General features: G+C 52.2%; 10 protein-coding genes across 10 annotated transcripts; 6 read left to right on the forward strand and 4 right to left on the reverse strand.

Moving 5' to 3' along the window:
- Positions 1 to 236: 236 nt before the first annotated feature.
- PV05_10923 (glutaredoxin) lies at positions 237 to 631 on the forward strand (the record flags this gene model as incomplete). The annotated part of the gene is made up of 2 exons (XM_013454357.1): positions 237 to 387; positions 474 to 631. 2 exons carry the CDS (start codon positions 237 to 239, stop codon positions 629 to 631), a joined length of 309 nt encoding a protein of 102 aa, XP_013309811.1.
- Positions 632 to 1175: 544 nt separating this feature from the next.
- On the forward strand, positions 1176 to 2074 carry PV05_10924 (uncharacterized protein; the record flags this gene model as incomplete). The annotated part of the gene is made up of 3 exons (XM_013454358.1): positions 1176 to 1228; positions 1287 to 1361; positions 1420 to 2074. 3 exons carry the CDS (start codon positions 1176 to 1178, stop codon positions 2072 to 2074), a joined length of 783 nt encoding a protein of 260 aa, XP_013309812.1.
- Positions 2075 to 2815: 741 nt separating this feature from the next.
- On the forward strand, positions 2816 to 3666 carry PV05_10925 (uncharacterized protein). Its single transcript, XM_013454359.1, has 2 exons — positions 2816 to 3080; positions 3192 to 3666. Exons 1-2 carry the CDS (start codon positions 2942 to 2944, stop codon positions 3428 to 3430), a joined length of 378 nt encoding a protein of 125 aa, XP_013309813.1. The 5' UTR covers positions 2816 to 2941; the 3' UTR covers positions 3431 to 3666.
- A 3423-nt stretch (positions 3667 to 7089) lies between these two features.
- Positions 7090 to 7813, forward strand: PV05_10926 (uncharacterized protein; the record flags this gene model as incomplete). Its single annotated transcript, XM_013454360.1, has 1 exon — positions 7090 to 7813. The coding sequence occupies exon 1, from the start codon at positions 7151 to 7153 to the stop codon at positions 7811 to 7813; it is 663 nt and encodes a 220-aa protein (XP_013309814.1). The 5' UTR covers positions 7090 to 7150.
- Positions 7814 to 8064: 251 nt separating this feature from the next.
- On the reverse strand, positions 8065 to 9591 carry PV05_10927 (uncharacterized protein). The gene has a single exon (XM_013454361.1). It carries the CDS (start codon positions 9519 to 9521, stop codon positions 8319 to 8321), a length of 1203 nt encoding a protein of 400 aa, XP_013309815.1. The 5' UTR covers positions 9522 to 9591; the 3' UTR covers positions 8065 to 8318.
- A 15-nt stretch (positions 9592 to 9606) lies between these two features.
- PV05_10928 (uncharacterized protein) lies at positions 9607 to 11191 on the reverse strand (the record flags this gene model as incomplete). Its single annotated transcript, XM_013454362.1, has 1 exon — positions 9607 to 11191. The coding sequence occupies one exon, from the start codon at positions 11189 to 11191 to the stop codon at positions 10004 to 10006; it is 1188 nt and encodes a 395-aa protein (XP_013309816.1). The 3' UTR covers positions 9607 to 10003.
- A 143-nt stretch (positions 11192 to 11334) lies between these two features.
- PV05_10929 (uncharacterized protein) lies at positions 11335 to 14566 on the reverse strand. The gene has a single exon (XM_013454363.1). The coding sequence runs from the start codon at positions 14404 to 14406 to the stop codon at positions 11476 to 11478; it is 2931 nt and encodes a 976-aa protein (XP_013309817.1). The 5' UTR covers positions 14407 to 14566; the 3' UTR covers positions 11335 to 11475.
- On the forward strand, positions 14497 to 15880 carry PV05_10930 (uncharacterized protein). Its single transcript, XM_013454364.1, has one exon. The coding sequence runs from the start codon at positions 14925 to 14927 to the stop codon at positions 15795 to 15797; it is 873 nt and encodes a 290-aa protein (XP_013309818.1). The 5' UTR covers positions 14497 to 14924; the 3' UTR covers positions 15798 to 15880.
- PV05_10931 (uncharacterized protein) lies at positions 15670 to 17335 on the reverse strand. The gene is made up of 3 exons (XM_013454365.1): positions 16519 to 17335; positions 16232 to 16464; positions 15670 to 16176 (listed from the first exon to the last, which is right to left on the reverse strand). Exons 1-3 carry the CDS (start codon positions 16816 to 16818, stop codon positions 16116 to 16118), a joined length of 594 nt encoding a protein of 197 aa, XP_013309819.1. The 5' UTR covers positions 16819 to 17335; the 3' UTR covers positions 15670 to 16115.
- Positions 17336 to 18889: 1554 nt separating this feature from the next.
- Positions 18890 to 20831, forward strand: PV05_10932 (uncharacterized protein). Its single transcript, XM_013454366.1, has one exon. It carries the CDS (start codon positions 18940 to 18942, stop codon positions 20728 to 20730), a length of 1791 nt encoding a protein of 596 aa, XP_013309820.1. The 5' UTR covers positions 18890 to 18939; the 3' UTR covers positions 20731 to 20831.
- Positions 20832 to 22212: the final 1381 nt, after the last annotated feature.

The following is a 22212-nucleotide window of genomic DNA, read 5'->3' on the forward strand; positions in this document are numbered from 1 at the left end:
TGTAAGTGAATCCTGTCTTTCTCTGGTACTCAACTAGTCACATACTGTCTCGCCTTCGTTCGTATATATCCAAAGGTCGAACTCTCCTCCCTTTCTTCCCTTTGCCACAACAGTCCGAACAAGGCACAACAACCCAAAAAAACAACACCGCAACCATAGCTTCCTCAATCTTCACCCCACTGCGCAACATCACCCGCTCATTCTTTGGGTCCGCACGATCAACGTCTCCCGCCAGCATGTCGGCCGCGAAGCAGAAAGCCCAACAGATCATCGACGACAACTCGGTGGTCGTGTTCTCCAAGTCGTACTGTCCCTACTGTCGAGCCAGCAAGAGTTTGTTGAACGAGAAGCATGCCAAGTATTTTTTGATGGAGTTGGATGAAGTCGGTACGTTTGAGAACAACTTCAAATCTTTGTTGTTGGGTCTTAAGGGCCTGCGGCTGCGGCGAATTTGACTGACACATTGCGTTTAGATGACGGCGCCGCGATCCAAGATGCGCTCGAGGAAATAACCGGCCAACGTAGCGTGCCTAACATCTTCATCGCTCAGAAGCATATTGGTGGCAACTCGGATCTGCAGAGCAAGAAGGGACAACTTGATGATCTGTTGAAGAGCGCGGGTGCTATTTGAGATAAGATACCAGTCATTCAGTGACTTGCAGTTAGAGGTGTGCATGGACTCTGAGGGCGGAAGCGACAGTCAGGCGCCATGCGTAGGCACCGAGAGAAGAAGTTTCAAATTGAGCACGCCCGACTTTGAGACAGGATAGACGAGGTACATACAGCATGGGCTAGATACCAACATGACTCTCCAGCAGTGTCAATACAGCACCCGGTACCTTTCATGTGCTTTGTTGCTGGTCAAGTTCTGTTCTGGAAAACCTCATTACTCACGTTGACCGTCAAGGGCGCTGCGACTCAAAGCCTAGAGTCGAGTTATGTTGCACTGACCTGTATTACAGTGATGCCCTTGAGTGTTGTCGGGCCCTCCAAGGCCGTGAGCAACTTCACTCTTACTTCACTCTCACTTCAACGTTGCGATCACTGAGGCGCTTGGTAACACGCAGTGAATGTGGTTCTGACGCCAAACCCCATCGATCGAGCCATTTCTTCCCGGTACATCGCATCATTCTGTCAAGTCAGAAATCCTTCTTCTTTACCATCATTCATGGGCGATGGCGGCTACGAAAGAAGCATTGAGACCCGAGCGCGAAGACTCGCCTCTAAGGTAAAGTCGACTCACTGTCTGCCTTCCCAGTCATTGGATCAACCTGACCTGCAGACAGCGTGGCCAACTCCTCCTCGACCAACGAGGATAGTACGCTCGATTCAGATACTGACAGCGAGTGTGAGCCTAAAACGTACCGTTCCTCCATTCCAGGATACTCCTTTTCCTCAAAATGCTAACCAGTCCTGCAGCTTTACAGCTTCCGATATAGTCAGCGTGATTGTCGGCAAGAAACGCACTGTGTTCAAGTTCCATAGTCATATACTCATGAAAAAGAGTCCATTCTTTCAGAAATGTCTCACATCCGGGATGATTGAACAGCAAACCAATGAGGTCGTTCTGCCAGAAGACTCGAGCCGCGCATTCGAGATCGTCGCGGCAGGGGTGTACTCGAGAGGTCGTAATACAGCTAAAGCTGTCTTATCTGGGGACGACTCCGATGTCCGGTTGGTGATGCGCGCATGGGTACTGGCCGACAAATATTGCATGCCAAACCTACAGAATGGTCTCATCGATGAACTTGGATCTTTCTGGAAAAGACACTACGTCCACCCTAGTTACCTATCATGGGTGGCAGACCATACGGATGATAAGAGTCCTTTGTATCGACTTGTTATGGATCAGATGGCGTACGAACTCAAGAATGGCGGTGATGATCTCGGTCATTGTAATTTCGAGGGCGACCTCGAAAAAGTTCTTGCTCGACCAATTCTGTCGACCAGATTATTATGGAAATCGATCCACGCGCCAGACGATGAAGAGGCTCCAGCAGAATCGCCACAAAAATATCACGTTCCGACAAATTCACAAATTGGTGGTACAACTTCGACCAACGCGGCAAAGTGAAAGAGAGAAGTGGACGACAACACAGAAGAATATGACGTTGCTTCGAAGGTTATCCGGCAACCCTGGCTTACTTTCTAGACGGTAACATTAGCTGGGCATTCTGCAAGATGAATGGCTTACTAGCTTATTGGGAGACAAGGTCAGGAGAACAAGGTCGATCCTTCAACAGAGTCTATTTGGATATTTCTGGAATTCGAAAGAAGCAAGTAGCGGAGAAGAACAGAGGACTATCTTCCAGTCGGACAGTCTAACCTTGGAAGGCCAATGCATGGGACTTTCTTTAGCAGCTAACGCTCAACTAGCTGTACTTCCTTCTGATCCAAGACAGTATCATCTTCAATGCAATTCAATCTATACCCGGCTACGTGAGGATCAAGCTCTTCGTATTCTTACTGCCCCGTTCACTCCAGCGTCCTGCCAGGAGTCGAGAGATTCACAGGCGAGGCTTCTTTCCACAATGAGCCAAAGACAATCTTCCAGCATAAAAGCTACTTCATGATCAGACTAGACATGTAGACCTTCCGTGCTTCTCACTGCTAGTGACTACGCAGTAGAGCAGTCCAAATCAAACACTCCCGAGTCAAGGCAAAGAACATATATGTCTCGATGTGCAGTCTCAACAGAGAAGTCTCCACACTCCAACAAACATCACTTTATCGGCCACGATTCCCCCCGGCGCCGAGGTGAATATACTTCGTCGAATCCTCCACGATCCTCTCAATAAATCCAACACGTCTCAAGCAGAATCTCATTCCACTGCCTCCATATCTCCATCCTCCTTCCGCTCCTGCCCTTCTCCCTCCTCCCCCTCATCTTGTCTGCACCTTCACCCTCCACTCTCCCACTTTCCAAACAGGACATACGAAAATGTCGAACCAACCCGCTCCGAAACGCATCCACCAAATCATCAAACTCAGGCCCGAGCACTACGAGGCATACAAGAAATGCCATGCCGCCGTTTGGCCTGAAGTGATTGAACAAATCAAGAAATGTCACATTGAAGACTGTACGTTTGCATTACCCTACCATCACTCTCATCCCTTTGCAGCAAGCCGTCCCTACCACTCCGTCTTGGTGTCACACTCACAGTGGCTGATCGTGATTGTCGTGGTGCCAGACTCCATCTCCTACGACCCGTCGACATCGATCTTGTTCGCGAGCTTCAAGTACACCGGGCAAGACTTTGATGCGGACATGGCGCTTATGCGCGAGCACGACAAGACGCGCGAGTGGTGGGCCATGACGGATGGGTATCAGGAGAGTTTGAACCCGGGAGCGGTGAGTTCGGAAAGGGCGGGTATCGATGGGACGCCGGGGTGGTGGAAGGAAGTTGAGGAGGTTTTCTATCTTGCTTGATCGACTTGGACATGCTGAAATAGGTATGGGAGGTGGGCTATTTGCTTCGTGAGGCGTAAAGTGGACCGAGGCGGGAGAACGAGGAGCTATGCTGGAAAGACAGAAAATGGGAGATATATGAGGGACGACATAAGGACATCAAAATCCAGATGGTAAGTTACATGAACATAACTGGCAGTGACAGTATCATGGCATCTTAACAGCAAGTATCGTGTCTGTGGATGCAAGCCATACTGGCCTAGCGAGTCCGTTCTCATCTCATCTCACCCAAGCACCCTTCTCCTCCAAGAGCGAATATCCCAACGGTTCGCTGAGCAAGTCTTCCTCTTCAAATGCCTTGGCAATGGTCTGATGATGTGGCATTTCCCTGCGCGTGGCCAATTTGCTCATGTCGTCGATCCTGTTTTTGTTTTCGGCCGTCAGTAACAAACACCCATACCCCGACGATATGAAACTACCTAGGTAGTGTTTGCATGGATCGAGAGGGGGGAATTTTCTACCGAAACTCGATGAAGTAATGAACAACATCATTGCCCTTGAGGCTTTTGGCCGTATAGACGCGGTACATGGATACCCACGGCTCATTGGCTTTGACTTGCTCGAGGACAAAGTCTGCCAACTCGGCGACGCGGGCTTCTTTGCCCGGTTTGGGCGAGACGCGGACGAAGACGTTTGGGGTGGTCATGGTTGAGGTTGAGGAATGATCACGAAGCGCTTGAGTCAGTGGATTTGGTAATGGGCAAATGTTCAATTCAAGAAGTTCACACACTCACCCCTAGCTGTGCGATGACTGACGTGGGAGAATAGAGAGGAACGTCAGGACCGGCTCGAGAGGGGGACAAGACCGTGGCCATATATCAGCGAAAGCGTAGTGGCTTGCTTGCTTGGTTCAGCTCGAAGGTTTCCCTCGTGCAGCATTGCCCATCCCTGCTGAGTTAGTCATTAACCTCGTATACCTGGGGATGGGTTTTCCAGCTGAACGCTGAATTCTCGTGTTTGTTCGTAATCTGAGGGGCCTCGGCGTTGGGTTGAAAAGCGGGCAAAACGAGAGTTAACTTCGTGACTGGACCGAGTCCGATAAATACGACCACGAAGAAGATGGTTTACGAGAAAGAGCACTCAGCAGACAGTTGGAACAAGAATGATGCACAAAGAATGTTGTTCAAGGGTTTGTCTCCATTGAGTAGGCAAAGATGTGCCTGGTGCCTCCTTTGAGGCCCATATCCCATACCCAAACCTAAACCCAGTGTCCCTGATGCCTTCCGCAAACGCCAATGCTCAAACCCGAAAACCATTTGTCCTTGGCTTCAAGCCTGACTTGATGCCACGTTCCCGAACACGCCAAAATGCCCAAGATATACTCCCCGATTCCCAAAAATACCAAATCCCAAAAGTTGTGCCCGATGCCTTCCTTAAGGCGAATATCCCAAACCTAGGGTAGTCCCAATGCCCTTGAGGCGTTCCCTGAAGCCCATCCCATGCAAAACTCCGAAATTCCAGAAGACGTTCTCCGATCATGCGTTGTCGTAGCGGCTTCTGTAGAAGTCTGGATATATGTCGGGGGTGTGTGGTCCGCGCCGGTGGACGACTGGACTGTAGACTACTCGGCCCGGGAAGGAGCTGCTGGGCCTGGTGCGGAGGAGGTGGTGGTTGTTGCTAGGTACTCGTGCGTAGACAACTGGTTGGGCGCCCTTGTATGGAGTGTAGACTACTAGTCTGGGGTTGGGGTTGAAGCACTGCCGAGTTTGAGTCGTGCGGGTACGGGTGCTGGTGCTGGTGCTGGTGCTGGCAAGTGTTTGTGGAGGAGGAGGTGGTGGTGGTGGTTGTGGCGTAGTCTGGACAATACGTGGTCGGCGAGGTTCTTGGCGGCCAGCAGACTTGGAACCGCGGCAACCCATCTTGTCGGTGTAGTGTGTGTCTGGTGTATGTGGTGGAGAAAGAAGTGTCGAGTGGTGTTGTGGTCTGAAGAGGGTGCTGAAGATGTTAGCAACATTGTGGTGCAAGAGGACGCTGTGTGTAACTTACTTCTTGTGCTGGAAGGTTGTTTGGTGTCTGTCAAGTGAAGTGTATGTGTGTTGTATCGGGTGTTTGTCTGGTGTCAATCAAGTATCAAGTGATTTGTGGTTCTGAAGGACAAGAGAAGAGAAAAGAAAAGAAAAGAGAGAGTGAACGGGGGAGAGGGCAGGTATTTGTATCCTGGGAGAACTGGGAGAACTGCGAAGATGCCAGATGTCCGAACATCGAGATCAACCATCGAAGAGTCATCTTCTAGAGATCAACGACGGAAGAGCCGTGTTCCAGAGATCGACCACCTTCAGGGGGTGGTCCTCATGGATCAGATGGAACGAGCATTGACTCAGTAAAACCTAGAACCAAGCCTTGAGACCGTCTCCTAAAGCAATAGACTTCAGGGTCCTGCGGTCCCATCGTCTCTGCAAGCATGAACTGAGGATCGCCTACCTCAAGAGATCACTCACCTGCACACATTTTCGATCCGTTCAACTTCGAGCCATGTGCTTGAGCTAAGCGGCGGCAGACCATCAGCGAACATGGGAACACGGGAACATGCGATACAGCCCTATACGCAGTCTTCTTGGTGCTTCGGCTGCAATCGATAACAGCCTTCGTAGCAGATATCGTGCCTGAACTCACCGAGTGGTGGTGGCAAGGTCGTTTTGAGTTCATGTGAGGACCAGCAATGCAAGGACCCCGACTGTCTTATCCTCTGGCCACCAGCCATTCGTCGTACAGCGTTGGATGGCGTCCGCAAGTGATTAATCAATATTCCATCAGATTCTTTCTGAGGGCCCTGGCTCGCAACACCACGGTAGAGCTCCAGTGAGGGCTTTCTAGTACTGAATGATGGCACGAACGAACCCGTGCGAACCATTCAGCTTCGTCGTCCAGTTCCGGTGTCCTTGCGGTCTCTGACCCAGTTCCAAATCTTTTGAGAAGAGGTTTACGAGTCTCGCCGCAGCTTTCCGGATCACGAACCTTGGGATGATGAGTATTGTTCGGTAGATCAATTGCAATACGAAAGGGCTATGATCTTGGATTGCTTTGTCGGGTGCGAAGGAATAGGGGGTTTGCTCGGCATACTTGCCTGTTTTAGTCGGAGCGGTCATACTCATAGCTGTGACACCTCGACCCACGAGACTCCCGGTGCTGTACGGAGCTACACGACTATCAAGAGTTATCTCGTGTCGAATATGTGCTTCCACAGCAGTGAACGATGGCCTGAAGGTCACGAAACACGACCACCAACAGCACAGGAGGCAAGAAGGCAGCTACAATACTGGCGAACCCAGGAGTGACCTCGCTAGAATCGCTTGTTGAAGCTTGACGAAGCTTGTGCTGGAAGTCAAGTGTCTGATTCGCTTGCTTTAGAGACGGGCCTCACGGCGTGGATTGCCCACGATCAGCACACTCCCGGCCTGAAGAGGGTTGGCCATATGTGAGTACGGCCTGTAAGTACACAGTATCCCTTGTTCCGTCGACCCGTGTCTTGCAGGTACAGCAGTACTGTAATTCGCCCACCTCAAACTTCGAAGGGGCAGTGCGTGCATGAGAAGAGACCCTGATGGAAAACCCCTCACCTAGACGGCTATATACAGACATTCACAATGCCCGCAAGGCGGGATGATCACTACCTGTCGTTGCCATGGCGTGTAGCTGCGCCTCATCCGGCTACAAAGGTGCATATCATCACAGGTCAGGTAAATGATGTGTCGCAACATATCAAATGACAGATTGTCGAGCGAAGTTCACTCTCATCGCAGTCACTCCCAGCATCTAATCGGCCAGCCATCGCTTCATACAGTTTGTCAGTTCGCCCCCAACCAAGGCCAGATCTCACTTCGAAGGAATCAACTTCAGCTGAAGAAAGCAGCATTCATCATGTCTTCCAACACCGACGGTAATGCCTCCTCCAACACCAACACCAACCTCTTCTCCAAAATCTTCAACCGCAAGGACAAACAATCCAACTCCCAGTCCTCGTCGTCGTCCTCTGCCCCCGCCGACGCCGATACTCAAACCCAACCAGACACAGCATCAACAGTGTCCGGCGCGACCTTGGTCAATCCAAACCGAAACCACCAACAAGCGTCTTCTTCCCCACCCACGCAACAAACCTCAACGACATCTACATCCGCGGACCACAACAATCTCGGCGCTCTCATGTCCAAAGCCCAATCCATGCCTCCCGCCGAGTTCAAAGCATACCTCGCCCAGCACAAGGAGGCCACGGAGGCCATATACCGCAAACAAGGCGGTGGCATTGCGGGCGGAGACTGGGTCAGTACACAGGACAGCACAACTGGTGAGTTTGAGTTCCGGCTGCCACCCCTGCCCTCGTTCTTTCTCCATACCTACCTTAGATAGAGGCACATACGTGGCCTGTTTCATTATGTTGTGTGCAGAAAGTGCCAGCCTTTTCTGAACCGACGCCGGGAAAGTGTCCTGCATGGGCATCTCATTTCATCCTGCACAGTCGCAGAGCAAGGGCTGACCTTTTCGGGGGCTTGAATAGGTGTGAACCCGTAATCAAAGCTATTATCCCATGGTCGAGGCATTGAGTCGGGAGAAGCATGATACGGAAACAACAACCAACGGAGCAATGTTGGGAAGATACATTGTCGTTCAAGCTTTGATCTTGTCGAGTTACTCTTATATGTAATGTATCAATGAGTGGCGTTCGAGACGATGTCGGGATATCGCCCCATCATGACATACCAACATATTATACAGGACGACCAGAAATACATTCGCACCTTTCCGACACTTGACAAGAGCAGCTTGCCGGACGTCAGACTGTGGTCTCTCGCAACCGTTGCCACCTAATTTGACACAGCAGCACCTACCGTCATTCACTTCTTGGACTGTTACCCTATAAAACTTGCGTCGCTACCGTGCCCACCGGTCTTTCCACAAACCCCATGACCCCATCAATCACATTCTGTCGTGCCGGCTCACTACTCACGTTCTTCCCAGCGAGATAGTTCAGCCAGAGCAACCGTCCCACCCTTTCGTCCACCACATTGCCCATCTTGACCCTATTGCCAGCCTTGTCCTCTTCCCAAACCGCCATTTTCCCCTGCGCATCCCTCGCAAGAAGCAACACTTCGCCCTTGGCCAACTTCCGCCTGGCACCTCCACCAAACGCACTCTTAAACTCCCCGAGCGCCTGGCCGAACGATTCGTCCTGGAACGTCGCGTCGCCTTTGTCCTTGGCGAAATGCGAACTCTTGGCCGTGATGCCTCTCACAAAGCCGTCCCGTAGATGCATGAAATCCGTGTTGCGTGTGGGCACGATGCGGAAAGCAGTCCTGATGCCGGCGTCCTTGACGATGTCGTTCCACACGTCCTCGCCGCGCTCCGGATCCAGCAACAGCTCCTTCAACTTGTCTTTCTCGGCGGGCACAAGGGTCGTGGCCACGGGGTCAGCAACGGCGTGGACCAGTCGTGCCTGCAATGCCGCAATGTCGGATGTCGCAATGTACATGCCGACGACGTATACTTGGATACTGAGGAGTGAGACTGTGCGGATACCGAGCCCGACTAGCTGGTACTCGACATCGCTTTGTGTCCCTTCGTTGGCTGCGGCGGGCGTCGAGCTAGGAGCGTCGGTTGAGATATGGATTACACGAGGGAAGGTTGGGATGGTGGATGTTCCCGTCGGGACTTGTTCAACGTCTGCTACTTTAGAGCCGGGGTCGAGCGTGCCAGCTATAGATGGCGGCGCGTCGAGCTGTACAGTCTTCGACCTGTCTTGTTTGTTTTGTCCGTCTTGAGGATACAGCGCGATTGTGCCAATGATGGCGATGGTGCAGGCTGCGATTCCGTAGCCGGATAGTTTCATGCGCTTGATTGTTCTTGCTCTTTCGGTTTTCACGTCATTTGCTGGTGTCGTTGTTTTCTGATAGCGGCGCTTGAGGAGCTCGGAGGAGCCATAGGCAGGGACAGGCGAAGCGTGAGAGGCATCGGATCTGGTGCTGGTGGAGAGCAAGCGGGTGATAGACGGGTGGTGATGTGAGGCTCTGCAACTGCAGGATCGACGGGATATGAGTGTACGGAGCGGTGATGGATTCATGATGAATTGGTCGAAGTCTAACAGGCACACATTGACAGCAGCATAAAACGATGGGTAGAGATCCGTGTTTCTCTACCAGAGAGCAGTGAAGCTCGATGATGCCGCCAAGGTGAGTGAATCTGCCCGAGATCATCCTGCTTTGGGCGGAGGCTGAGGCCGCTTTAGTAGATTCCGACCCATACACCCACCACAGGAAGCAGTAGAGGGATCCGTTGGTCCACCCCGTGCGAGGGCATCTTTGCAGTGTACTGTACCCGGTGAACCTAGGACAGTACACTGCGGACTGCCAACTTCTTCAGCCAGCCAGTGATAATACCTCGCAGCTCATTTCGAGAGAGTATATGGCTACAGACACATTGCCGGCCACGGCCTAAAGACCCTCACACTTGCTGCGGTCTTGACAGGGACATAGTCAAATCAAACCTCTTTGGCAGTAACAATCCTTCCATAATAGCATCAACGCCTGAAAGCCGGCCGTCCCCCTACGCCGACGACACACTCGCATCAGCCGGCTGTGACCCGTTCGCAGACTCGCCAGTAGCCTTCCCGAATCCGAGATTCTCCATGACTTTATCAACCTGTCGACTTGTGCCGGGGATTCCCTCCTTCAGCGCTTGAGCATAGATCTCGGTAAAGTCCCTGAAAGCCTGCTGCTTCCCGTTGATGACAGCATTGCCTCGCTGGACATTCTCGACAAAGTCGCGGGTGAAGATATCCGGGTTTCGTCCATCATCCACATAATCGATAATCTCCGGAGCTACTTGAACATTGTGGATAGGATTGTTGGGCGACTCTCGCGGTGATGTGAGCGTTTGCAGACGAGACAAGGACTCGGCAAGATCAGTCATCTTGTCGACCATGAGGTTCTGCGTCTCTGGTACATAGCCATGAGTCTGCATTTGTATCTCGGACAAGTACTGAATAATGTCCTTGAGCGTTACATGGACGCTCGAGGTATCTTTGACGGGCGCCATGTCGTCGTGGGTAGAGCTTTCTTGGGGACCTGGAAGATTGGCAGGAAAACTGGTAGCTCTAGAAGAGGAGGCGTCTGGAACACTCGGAAGCTCTTGATGATGGCGAGGAATTGGAAGAAGTGCTTCGTAGTTGTCAGGGACTATACCAGCAGCTAGATATCTTCCAGGGTCTGCTGGATTCCGGCCCGAATGATCCGCTGGATGATATACTTCGGGAGATGGCCCATCTGCTGCAGGAGTAAGTTCAGACGATTCGCCCTCTAACTCAGGTGACAAGGATGCATCAGGAACCAACGAGGGTCGTGATGCCGCCGAGGGAGCGTCAGAATTTGTTCCAGTCGCTTCAGAACTTCTTGTGCGAATTCTGAGAGTGATGTGGAGACTGCTGGAACCAGGGGGGAACTGTCTCAATCGATCCGGAGCAAGTCGAAGGCTCGTGGAGGTTGTTCTGTCTAGGTTGAGGTTGGAATGTTGTCGTTGGGCGACATTTTGACTCCTCGAGCCTGGTGGTCTTTCTTCCCGACCTGTGCTTGGGCTTGATTGGCCCTGATCCTGGTCGTTTGGTGGCACAGAGCCCGTATTGTGGTTGGCAATTGCAGAGCCGCCTGCTGTTGTCGCAGCCCCACGTTGCCCGCGCCCACGCCCACGCCCACGCCCACGCGCGCCCCGGGCATTCAAGATGAGTCTCGGCGGCATGCTGGCCGTAGATTACCTTATAGCTGCTTACAATGCTCGATGTTTGCGAGACAGAAATCGAGCAGTAATAGCCAGATGAAGACGCCTTTGATGGGTAGCGGGATGAAAGTGGAAAGGATGGGATTTAGGTGGTGATTCCAAACCGCATGTACAGGCAGAAGCGGCTGCTTGAGCGAGCACTTTCACATTTACTTCACTTCTCTACGTTCATTCACCAGCCTTGATGTCTATGGGTGAAGCAAGGGTTTTCAAATCTACGTCTATATTGTCGTAACAAGACTCGATCATATCTCCTTCGTTCTCACCGTCGCTGTCGACTTCGGCCCACTGATGGATGTTTCCACCATCTCGAGCCCAGCCAGACTGGGATATTTCTTGCTGAAATTCGCCTCCCAGTCGTCATCGAGATGAGGCACAGGAGGCTCTTCGCTCACCGCTGGGCTGGTTGCGTCCGGCATGGTGGATCGCAATATCTTTGGTTTGGGGGGTGCTGTTGGCCTTTGTGATTTTGTCAGGTCAACAGCAGATGCAGGGGCCGACATGGTGTGTGGAGGATGCCTCTCGACCCGCGAAGGTACCTCGACAGGTTGAGATATCTGCCTCTGTGACTCTTCCTGTGGCGTTGGAGATCCGGTAAAGCGACCGTAACCAGTTGCAGTCTTCTGAGCAGGCCTATCATGTTCGCTTAACAATGATTTCACCCTGTTCTGAATAGAAGCGGCTTTCACTGTTCCTCCCGTTCCTGTAGTCCCACTTTTTGCTGCTATTCGTTGTCTGTATTCCGCAGCCGCGTTGGCAACTCTTCGCTCTTCTGCCTCGAGTTTTCGCTTTTCCAGTTCGCGTCTCATCTCAGGTGACAGATCTTCTGCTTCATCGAATGGTTCCCGATCGTTGCTGAGATCGGTAGCCTCGGATCCAGCAATGGGGGTCAAGATGTTAATGGGATCTCGAGAAGGAGAGTCACTGCGTCGCCGCTGATGATGCGAGTCATTGTTGTTCTCAAACATCTTGAATGCATCCCCAAACTTGCCAGCCAATAATCTAGTGGTCCCAGCGATTCCCATCGACGGCAAGCTGGCACGTTTGAGGTGCCCAGAACCACTGCCTAAACGTCGATGATGATGTTTTCGTTCCTTCTCTTCTTCTTCTCTAGCCTTTAAGAAATCAACGTCCGATGTAATGTTTGTTGCGGATTCCGAATGTGTCAAAGGAGGCATTTCAGGCTCCGCACTGGTGAACGTCGTCTCGTAGTCGAGCCTTTTGATTTCCTTGTCTTTTATATGTGTTGGCCTTGACCCAATATTGACACTTGCCGGTCGATTTCGAAAGTTCAGTGACCGAGAACGACTTACGCCGGAATTGACATCTCTTGTCGTCGGCCGCCCGCCTTCTAGTGACGGACGAGATGAGGTTGGAGACCGTGGCTCGTAATCATCAGCAAGTTGCGACCTATATGCATCTTCCCGTAGAAGGCTGGCAAGCCTTGACCCCTTTTTCTCAGCGTCAGACACAGGCTGGGTAAGACTGGAAGCTCGAGGTGGGTGATTGTTGGGAGGGAATCGACGAATCGCCCGATCAGAAAATGATTTAGAGCTCGTTGGTGGTGGAGAGGGGGATGTCATCGTTCCAGTAGACACGACGGACGGTTTTGGAGCGGTGATCAGAGGCGGATCTGCTCTTGCCTGGGTTTCCTTACTGTCTAGAGACTTCTTGTGCTTCAGAACAGTCTCTGACGTGATTGCAGTAGTTGGCCTCTCTGCGATCGTAGGGGCCTTGATAGGGCTCGGTGCTCTGGCGAAAGCGTCATCGGCCAGCGCCATTGTAACTCTTTGGGCGAGACCTGTCTCAGCATTTTCCTGCTGCTTTTCCGGTTGGGGTTCGAACGCGAATTTCTTGCCTTTGTCGGCCATCAGAGAGAAATGATCCAAGGTCGGGAATCTCGAAGACAGCTCGTCTTCAACAGGTACCTTGTTCCCATCTAGTGCAGCGAAAGGGTCCGTGCTGTCCATCATCCGCAGCGGTGACGGACTTGGCTTAGCTGAACCATGGTGAGAAACGGGCTTGGTCGGTCGTCCTCGGCGCATAGGTTCAATTTGCGGAACGCTGGGAGCCGGTTCTTGTCTCGGTGGAGATAAGGCCGCACCGGCTCTGGACTGGGAGCTCGAAGGGAGTGCAGGCAGGGCTTGATCCTTGCGACTCTCTGATTGCGTTCGTCTTGAGTAGATGTCTTCAAGAGCCAATTCTCGGCCATCCATCTGACATGCTTTTTGTAAAACCTGGTATATGTTGGGACGGTCTGAAGGCCGCTCCCGGAGCATTGAAGCAATCAATAGCTTCAGCTGGTCTGAAAACCGCGGATATCCTGGAAATTTGAACCTGGCGTTCAGAATTGCCATCTGTCCAGCTTCTTCGAAAGGGGTCGTATAATAACAGAGCTTATACAGAAATACTCCCAAAGCCCATATGTCTGCTTTCTCGTCGATCGGCTGTTTTCTGTAAACATCGATCATCTCTGGACTTCGGTATTGGAGAGTTGTATGCCGATTTATGTCGTCTTCGATCAAACGGCCCTCAGCAGCCGATGTCGCGGCTGGTCGCGAAGGAGCTGCTGACCCAAAGTCGCAAAGTTTGTATATCTTGGACGACCCTGACGTGGATATAAGAACGTTCTCGACTTTGAGGTCTCGGTGCATTAGCGGCGGTTTGAGATAGTGCATACATGCCACTCCTTCGGCGACATCGGTGAATATCTTCAAGATTTCAGGCTCTGTCAGTCTGTTTTGCAGTCGTGTATTCATAAAGTCGATTAGCCCCCCACCCTGGCAGAATTCCATGAGCAGGAAGACCTCGTAGCCTCCTCCCTTCAGCTGGGATGCATGAGAATCGATGTATTTCACAATATGCTTCTGGCCTCTTAATCTCTTCATTGTCTCGACCTCCGTCCTCATATTTGCCAGGTGGTCCTTGTCGGGAACAGCCACTCTCTTCAAGACCGCCTTCTGATTACCATCCACGGGAGTTGGTAGTTGGACAACATAGACATGGGCAAAGCCGCCCTCCGACAGATAGCGGTCAATGATGACTCGGTGATGTCCCACCTGCACTTTGGTTCCTGGCAGGAAGGTGCCCGAAGGCGCTGCATGAGTAGGTATCGAAGGGGGAGCACTGTTGGCGAATGGACCTTTGGCCCCGAGTTGCGAGGCGTAGACGGCCATGATGGAGGAGGGACAGCTCTCGGTCGTCGAGGGTTGACCTGCGGGTTATCTGTTCATGGTAACTGGATTCTTCACAGGAACTCGATCGTAGGGGGAGGTAAGTCTTCGAACAGCAGTTGGAACAACACGTAGACCTCTAGAACTGCTCAAGGCAGCCCTGAAAGCTGTCCGGAGGATGCTGGTCAAGTGGTTCTTAGGCGGATTTCAGTTCAGGTGCACTCCGGTAGCGCCTCCAACCCTGGGACTTGGCCTAGCGCCGCCACTGACACCCTCACAAGCACTGATGATGCACGCCTAGGGATCCTAGCCACCCGAGCCACCCTAGCCCATCTCCAAGCACCACGGCCTGCAATCCAATACCCTCCTTGTCGGGGCGCCCATGACGTGCCCCGTCCGCAGATATTTTTTCATACAACCAGAGAAAAGCAACAACCATACCTTTGACGAGGCTGAATATTTGCGCCTTTCTCAGCCGGCATTCACGGAACAAACGACCTTTCAATAAACTGTGCAGCAGCATGTCTAAGAAGAGGAAGCACGATCAGGTCGAATCTGACGCCGGCGCTGGAAATTCTCAAAATTCTTCGGCAGGCGCACCAGCCCAGGCAGTCGACTCTACGCAGCCACCAAAATCGAAAGGAAAGTCACGGCAAGAGAGGTCAGAGAGGAGATCCAAGAAGCAGAAAAGGTCAAAAGCAGAGCCTTCGCAGACGACGAACGACCTGGACGATATTTCAACCGCGCAAAACGAGGCCGGGACAGTAACAACAGATGAGCGAGCAAAGCAACAAGACACTGCTGCTGTCGAAGAAGAGGCAATCGAACACAAACCCAAAAAGGCGCAGAAGACAAGCGAACAGAAAGAGTCCAAGACACCATCGAGATTCATTGTCTTCGTGGGCAATCTACCCTTCGATGCTACAGCTGCTCAAGTCAAGCAGCACTTCTCCAAACTTGCGCCGACCAGTGTTCGAATGTCGACGGACAAAGCTACTGGACGAGGGAAAGGTTTTGCCTTCCTGGAGTTTGATGTCTACGATAAAATGAAGACGTGCCTGAAATTGTATCACCATTCCATCTTTGATCCTCACCACAAAGACGGTGCCGAGGCGCCGGATGACAAGAGAAAGGGGAGGAGAATCAATGTTGAGTTGACAGCTGGTGGCGGAGGAGGGAAGAGCAAGGATCGCAAGGCTAAGATCATCACCAAAAACAAGAAGCTGGAAGAGGAAAGAGAGAGGCAGAGAATCAAAGACAAAGCTGATAAAGAGAAAGCTGCTCGCAAGAGCAGGGGAGCTCCTGGCACAGGTGCAAATGCCGAGTCGGGCGAGGCACCTCAGGACAACCGGGGTGTAGTCCATCCCAGCCGACTTTCTCGTGTCCAGCACTGATTGATGGTTGTGCTCCGCTGGCATTGGCGCATGAGCATTTACATGGAATGAAATTTCTGAAGCACATGTTTTGATCACACAAGCCCTTGGATCGCTTCCTATATGAACGCCCCCATCCCAGTTAGATTGCACGTTATTAGTCGTATGATGGACACGACTTTGCAGTCCCTCCGTTGACTGTATCTGTTGCAAGAAAACAACAAGCTAGACTGTGAGAAGGTGCAAGCAGTGAAGCCGGGAAGTCTATGTCCACCTCTTGCAATGCATCCCATATACACCCCTCGCAGCCCTAAAAATCAGAAGCTCGCTCAAAAACTGCTAGAGAATGGTGCATCGCGACTTCTTCTTGGTGGTTGTCGGTCGAGGGTTGAGGACGGCTCTGCAAGTGTCATCAGCATAGGCCGCAGTCATGCTCAACAGCGGCTTCTCCTCACCTGATGGCCTCATCAAAGACACTCTTCAGATTCCGTTGTGTGAGTGCTGAACATTCGAGGTATTTGACAGCCTTGATCTCTTTGGCCACCATGAGAGCCTGTTCGTAAGATACAGGCTCCATTTTCTTCGACCTCAGGTTATCGGCCGTGGCTTTGTCTTCTCTCAGATCCAACTTGGTCCCGACGAGGATGATAGGTACGCCAGGGGCATGATGTTCGATCTCGGGGTACCACTGTGCATGACCGTCAGTCTCGACGCAGCTTGCGAAGCCTAGTGTCTTGCTCACCTTGGCCTTGACGTTGTCGAAACTGGGGGGAGAAACAATGGAGAAGCATATCAGGAAGACATCCGTCTGGGGGTATGAGAGAGGTCGTAGTCTGTCGTAATCTTCCTGACCGGCGGTATCCCAGAGTCCAAGAGACACAGGCTTTCCATCTACCATGACACTAGCAGAGTAGTTGTCGAAGACTGTGGGGATATATTCGCCAGGAAAGGCATTGGTTGTGTAGGATATCAGCAAACATGTCTTTCCCACCGCACCGTCACCCGTCACCACACATTTTATGGATTGTGTTCCTTGTGCCATATCTTTGTACACGGATGACTGCTCTCCCACAGGCGGTCGTTGTTCTTTGTGATCGGACCGTGGTGCTGCTGTCGATGCCGCGTCTTAGCTTTGAGCCGGCGGTAAGTGTCGATCGACAACGCGAACCGTGTCCAGCAGTCGGCGCGTCTTGTGCACAATTGAAGATGCCCACAGGGCGATTGTTGCACCGGAGTTATGCAGGTCCAGCAGCTCGAAAAGGGAATGAGCTGGACAACAGGTGGCAAGGACTAGGTAGTTAGCAGTAGGCGCAGATGATGGTGGTGCAGAGCGCAGACTGCAGGAGTACAAGGCCAACGCCAATGCCGGAATGGGGTCAAAGGAACAGATTTTCAGGGTCTGGTCGTTCTCTCAAAGGGGGTTCGGATACGCCCGTGGCGGCAAGACACTTCAAGTTTGCGATATGGCAGTGGCAAGGGATGGACGAGTGGGTGATGGCCGTCGGATGGGGGTTTCTTTCAGACTGATGCACTTTCTGAGACGCTGGGAGCTGCGAACGATTGGTAGATGATGGTAAGTGGGAGCATCCAACTTCGGCGTTTTGCATGGCCGTTTCTTGTCGGCTCTGAAGCATCACCGTTTCACCCACACGCACCCACGGTGACCAGTGCCAGACCCTATCATCAAGCCTTGGCGGGAGAGTCTTCCCCTTCGTTTGGTCATCATGAAATAGCCGCTATCAGCCTTTTCTCGTCGACGTCAGTGAGGTCTGTGTCGTTTGCTTTCTCCAAAGTATTCGCTGTGCTGCAAGTGGAAGCATCGTCTTTGTCAGCCCCCGTCGGGTCTATGTTGCCCCCTGTGGTTGATATCTAATATGCTACCAGACAACGGAACCATCTTCGCCTCATTCAAAGGGCGGCCACCTGGGCCAGACTGTGTACCTGCATCTTCGAAATGTGGGATCAGGATTTGCTGAAGTCCTTGCCAGGCTCAGTTTGCAAAGGCAAGTCCAATCATGGAAGCCAGCCTCTGGCTTCAAATTTAACGACGTGTCTTCTACTGGCTCGCCCGTTTCTGGCCTGGCCGAACCAAGGATCAGTCTCGAACAAAAGCCTCGAGTGCGGTAAGTACAGAGCTTTCCTCAACGGGAAAATGCTCAATACTCTCTTCGTTGTTTACTTGGCAGCCCAACTACGATCGATGGCGTGTATGGTGATAAACACAGATTGCCGGCTGAACACACGTCTTTCCATTTCAATGTCCTTCGTCTGTCCCAACAAGCGACGACCATTACCTATAAACGATGGTATAATCCGTTGGACCACGGCCCAGAACAGGCCAAGCTCAAGTTGGAAACGAAAGCCTGAGATACTGCATGCCAAATGCGAACCGGCGCTGCGAGGCGACGCTATCAAAGTCCCCACGGGCCAAACGCGATCGATGGTGGTCTTCGAGAATAGTGCAGAACGCCTGACGAAGCCGAATTCACTCCAACCTAGCGAATTCAGAGGCAATTCATCCAACCTCGGTGGCCATGCATCCCGACTCGCGAACAACCACAACGAGTTAGATTATTTGGCTCTCACTTTCGTTTTGTCGTATCATCTTCCACAGGGACCAGTATAGCACGGAGGCTGTCGCCGTCCGTTAGCCTTGTCCCCAAAGAAGGAGCGGTGTTGTCAACCTGTCCAACTAGCTCTCATGATTCTGACATAAGAGTGATCCCTGGGCTGAATGCTCGCTCAGTGCTTTTGCTAGAAAGATGCTTCAGTTTTCCGATTTCGATACTCGAAGACTCGATCACAGGGATGATCAAAGTCCAACGGCCTCTTGCTATCATCAGGGGACCAAAGGCAACCCAGTAAGGTAAGTAATTCACAATCTGGGACATTGCCTTTCTAATGCTCAGTGGAACCGACACTCGAAAAGCAACGCTCTCGGAAGGGCATTGCGCATTCGGCAGCAAGGCTCCCGCGCTCCATTCTTTCTAACCTCCATGGGACCCTTGTCCCCCCTCTTGGGGCCGAAATACACTTCTATCAACGTCCCTGGGTCAGCGCCGCTCATCAGATCTATTGACTTTTGATCTTGCCAGCGCCACTCATCGTCTTGATGTCAGACTCCCAAGGACCCAGAAGCCTTGAATGTATATCGATTGCGCCGATGATGTCTCCAGCTCATAAAAGACCGCCGCGGCGGTTCCAGTTCATTGACAACAACAATGTCGCCTCAACAAGAGTTAACTCAACCCAGGTGCGCCGACATGTCATGCAGGAGTACATGAGGGAAAAGCGTTGGGAAGCCCGTACAAGGGTTGACCATAACGGCGAATCCGAGTTGCCCGAACGCAGAAGACAGGAGAAAGTCCGGTCGCAGTCACGAGCAAGACAGCGACCGTCTAGGAGCAAGCCCTCGGCTCGTTTCGAATCACCTAGCTCCATTACTGCACCGTCCTCGAGGGGAAGTTCACAGGAGCTTGAGGACCTGCGAGGTCGCTCATCTGAACCTGTCCAAGAGATTGCACCGCACCTCCATAAGCGGCCGGCAGAAACAAAACCAGCAAGAGGGGGATTTCGTGTGGGCTCTGCCGCATTTGCTAGGCTTGCAGATATGATGCCAGACCGACACTCTTCTTCTTCGATTACGTCCAGCGCCTTGGCCCCAACGAATCGGCCATGTCGCTATTGTGTAAAGACGAAACAGTTTCCGGAACCTCAATCTATTCTGAGTGCTGCTCGAACCGATCCTTTCGATTCTCTGCCGTTGAAACTCAGCCTAGAAGATCAACTACTATTCGACTTTTATGCCACGGTTATGCCAGCATGCTCGTACGGACTGGAAAAGCCCCACGCACAGAATTGGTACTTTTCTGTTTTCATACCAGAGGCCATGTCAGGAGCGGTTTGCTTCGAGAATGCTATCCTTGCTCATGCTGCAATCACACGAGCTCGATTGGAAGGAATGTCGGAGACACGTTTGACAATTGAGCACCGAAGCAGGGCTTCTCGACTGCTCCTCCGACACTATCAACAGTTCCCAAACGACACCTCTGACGCCACGATATCAGCAACCATCTTCGCGGCTGCCCTGGAACTCATCGATCCTCATATCGAGCGCCGCAGGTACGGGTGGATGCATTGGGAAGCTGCTTTGCAAAAGATCCGCGATCGAGGCGGGCCTGCAGCCTTGATCCAGCACAAAAGACTGCAGCTGTTGATCAACTGGTGCGATTATATGTTCCCGGGGTATCGCGCTTACGGTGCCACCTTCTACAGTGATCCGCAGCTATCTCCCAATCATGGAAACGATCAGGAAGCTGAGACTATCGCTCGGGCAGAAGTTTTCGAGCAGTGGACTGAATTCATCACGTTTCTCAAATGCACGGAACACCTTGCTCTTGTTCAGGCTGGTATGCAGCGAAACGCTATAACAAAAAGTAAGCAAGCATTGCGATATTCGGCCTTCCTGCCAGGAGAATCCTTCTATACTCTTCTGGCAAGCGAAGATGCCCCCCGGTACACAGAGGCCTGCAAATATGAGCAGATCATTGCTAGACTGGCCGTTTTGATGACCATCAATCTTGCCATTTGGGAATATCGACACTCGACAGAACTCAGCGAACAATTCTTCCATGAACTGGCCGAGAGCGTCAAGCAGAATGGGCTAGAGCGGCACCAATCAGTAGAAGCGCTCCTACAGATATTACTGAGTGGCAGTGGCGATCCTCCTCTGCGGAACACCGAGAGACCATGGTTTGTGGGAAGAATGCTGAAGGTCGCGAATAGGTTGTCGCGGCCCAACTTCGACAGGTTAAACTATGTGCTCCTTCGATTCCTCACGCTAGGACCGGGTCTCAAGCCGGTCGTGGCAGACTGGGAAGATGACCTACGCGAGGAGATCCTACAAGCACCACTCATGAGCTACCACTCAAGGTTCATGCTGGACTCGCCTTAACGTCGATGAAGAAGGAGGTAGTATTGTCATTTACAGCGCACCAGTACCGCTGGACACTCATGGACCTAGAAAGCTGCACCTACGTCAAACCTTGTTCGGATTTGCAACATTTTCGAGAAGAAAAGAAGCGTCTCGACGGAAATACTGTCCCTACGCCGAAGCCTGCCATTAGCACCTCGCGCAAGTGTGAAAGAGGATGCCATCAATAGGAAGAATGAATGCAAGATTCGACTGCATTTCTCCGCTTCCGTCGCCGCTGTCTTCGAATCGGGAGAGGTCATTCAGAATCATTCAGCCGGTGCCTCTGAGATGACACTACGTTTAGTGTTGGCGAACCATCTGCATTGCTTTGCTGAAAGCTCTCGGACTTCATCTGCAGGCGAAGCGTACCAACGAGGCTGACAACTTCGTACAACCCTTGAGATTGATAGCCGGAGGCAGCCAGTTGCTCATGAGGCGTGTTGCCCATGGATCATGATACGAGAGGAACAGGCATGTCAATAACAAAAGGCGTAATAGGACAGGAAGTCACCCACGCGTGGCCGCACTACACTCAGCATCTGAGCAGCCTCTCCATGCAGTCTGCCGTGCATCAGCGAGCCTGCAGTGGGTCTGGAGATGGGCGCAGCGTGACACTGGAAGATTGAGCCCAACAAGCGTTGTCACCTATGTGGTTGTGGCATCCTGCGTCACTTTTGTGTCTTTAACCCACGTCATGACATTATATACTTTGTATTCACATTCCAGCATCGTGTCGCCCTCTGTTCTGTATCACAAGTCATTCGCTTCAGGCTGAGGCGCTTGTCTTCCTGACTTGTTTGAGAGGCTTGCTTGATGGTCGACGGACTTTCTGAGACCTTGAAATAGTGCCTTGTGCTAGGGCGTATGGCCTGCTGGGCCCCACGAATTCTATGTAGCGCTGGAAGCCACGCGAGGTTCACAAGTCCACCCGACGCCACCAAGCACAAGAAAGAGTGTCGATCTCAAGGTCGAGTACACGTCTATTGGAGTGGGAAGTCACTCCAAGCATATTGGAACTACGAGTACTCCGTACCCAGAGAAGAACACTGCGACTGCCTTGAGCCCTGGAACCCTGCAAGCTGCGGGTCTTTTGGGCGCGAGCTAGGCTGTTAAATCCGTTACGACCAGAGCCCTGAGCTCGCAATTGACGAATACGAGTTTGGCCATTCGACGATAGGCGAAGGATACGGGGTTAACAGAGTGCCACTGTGTGGGCAAAGCCTGCACCTAAATGACCCATGACAGCGAAGCACCAACCCTTGAACAGCGTATCCCAGAGGACCGGCGTGTGCCCGCCAGTCACAAACCCTCGACAGCGTGGAGAATATACGAGATGCCTGCTCCTCAATGGCTCTTGCCCGACGGGCACCATCAACATTCGACTGCCCACAGACGCCCAAAGCAGGAAAGCCGGTGCTCGCCCATGCGTCCGCGCGTTTGCTTGCAGTTCCACCCACCAGA

This window comes from Exophiala xenobiotica (genome assembly GCF_000835505.1).
Source record: "Exophiala xenobiotica strain CBS 118157 unplaced genomic scaffold supercont1.7, whole genome shotgun sequence".
NCBI lineage: Eukaryota > Fungi > Ascomycota > Eurotiomycetes > Chaetothyriales > Herpotrichiellaceae > Exophiala > Exophiala xenobiotica.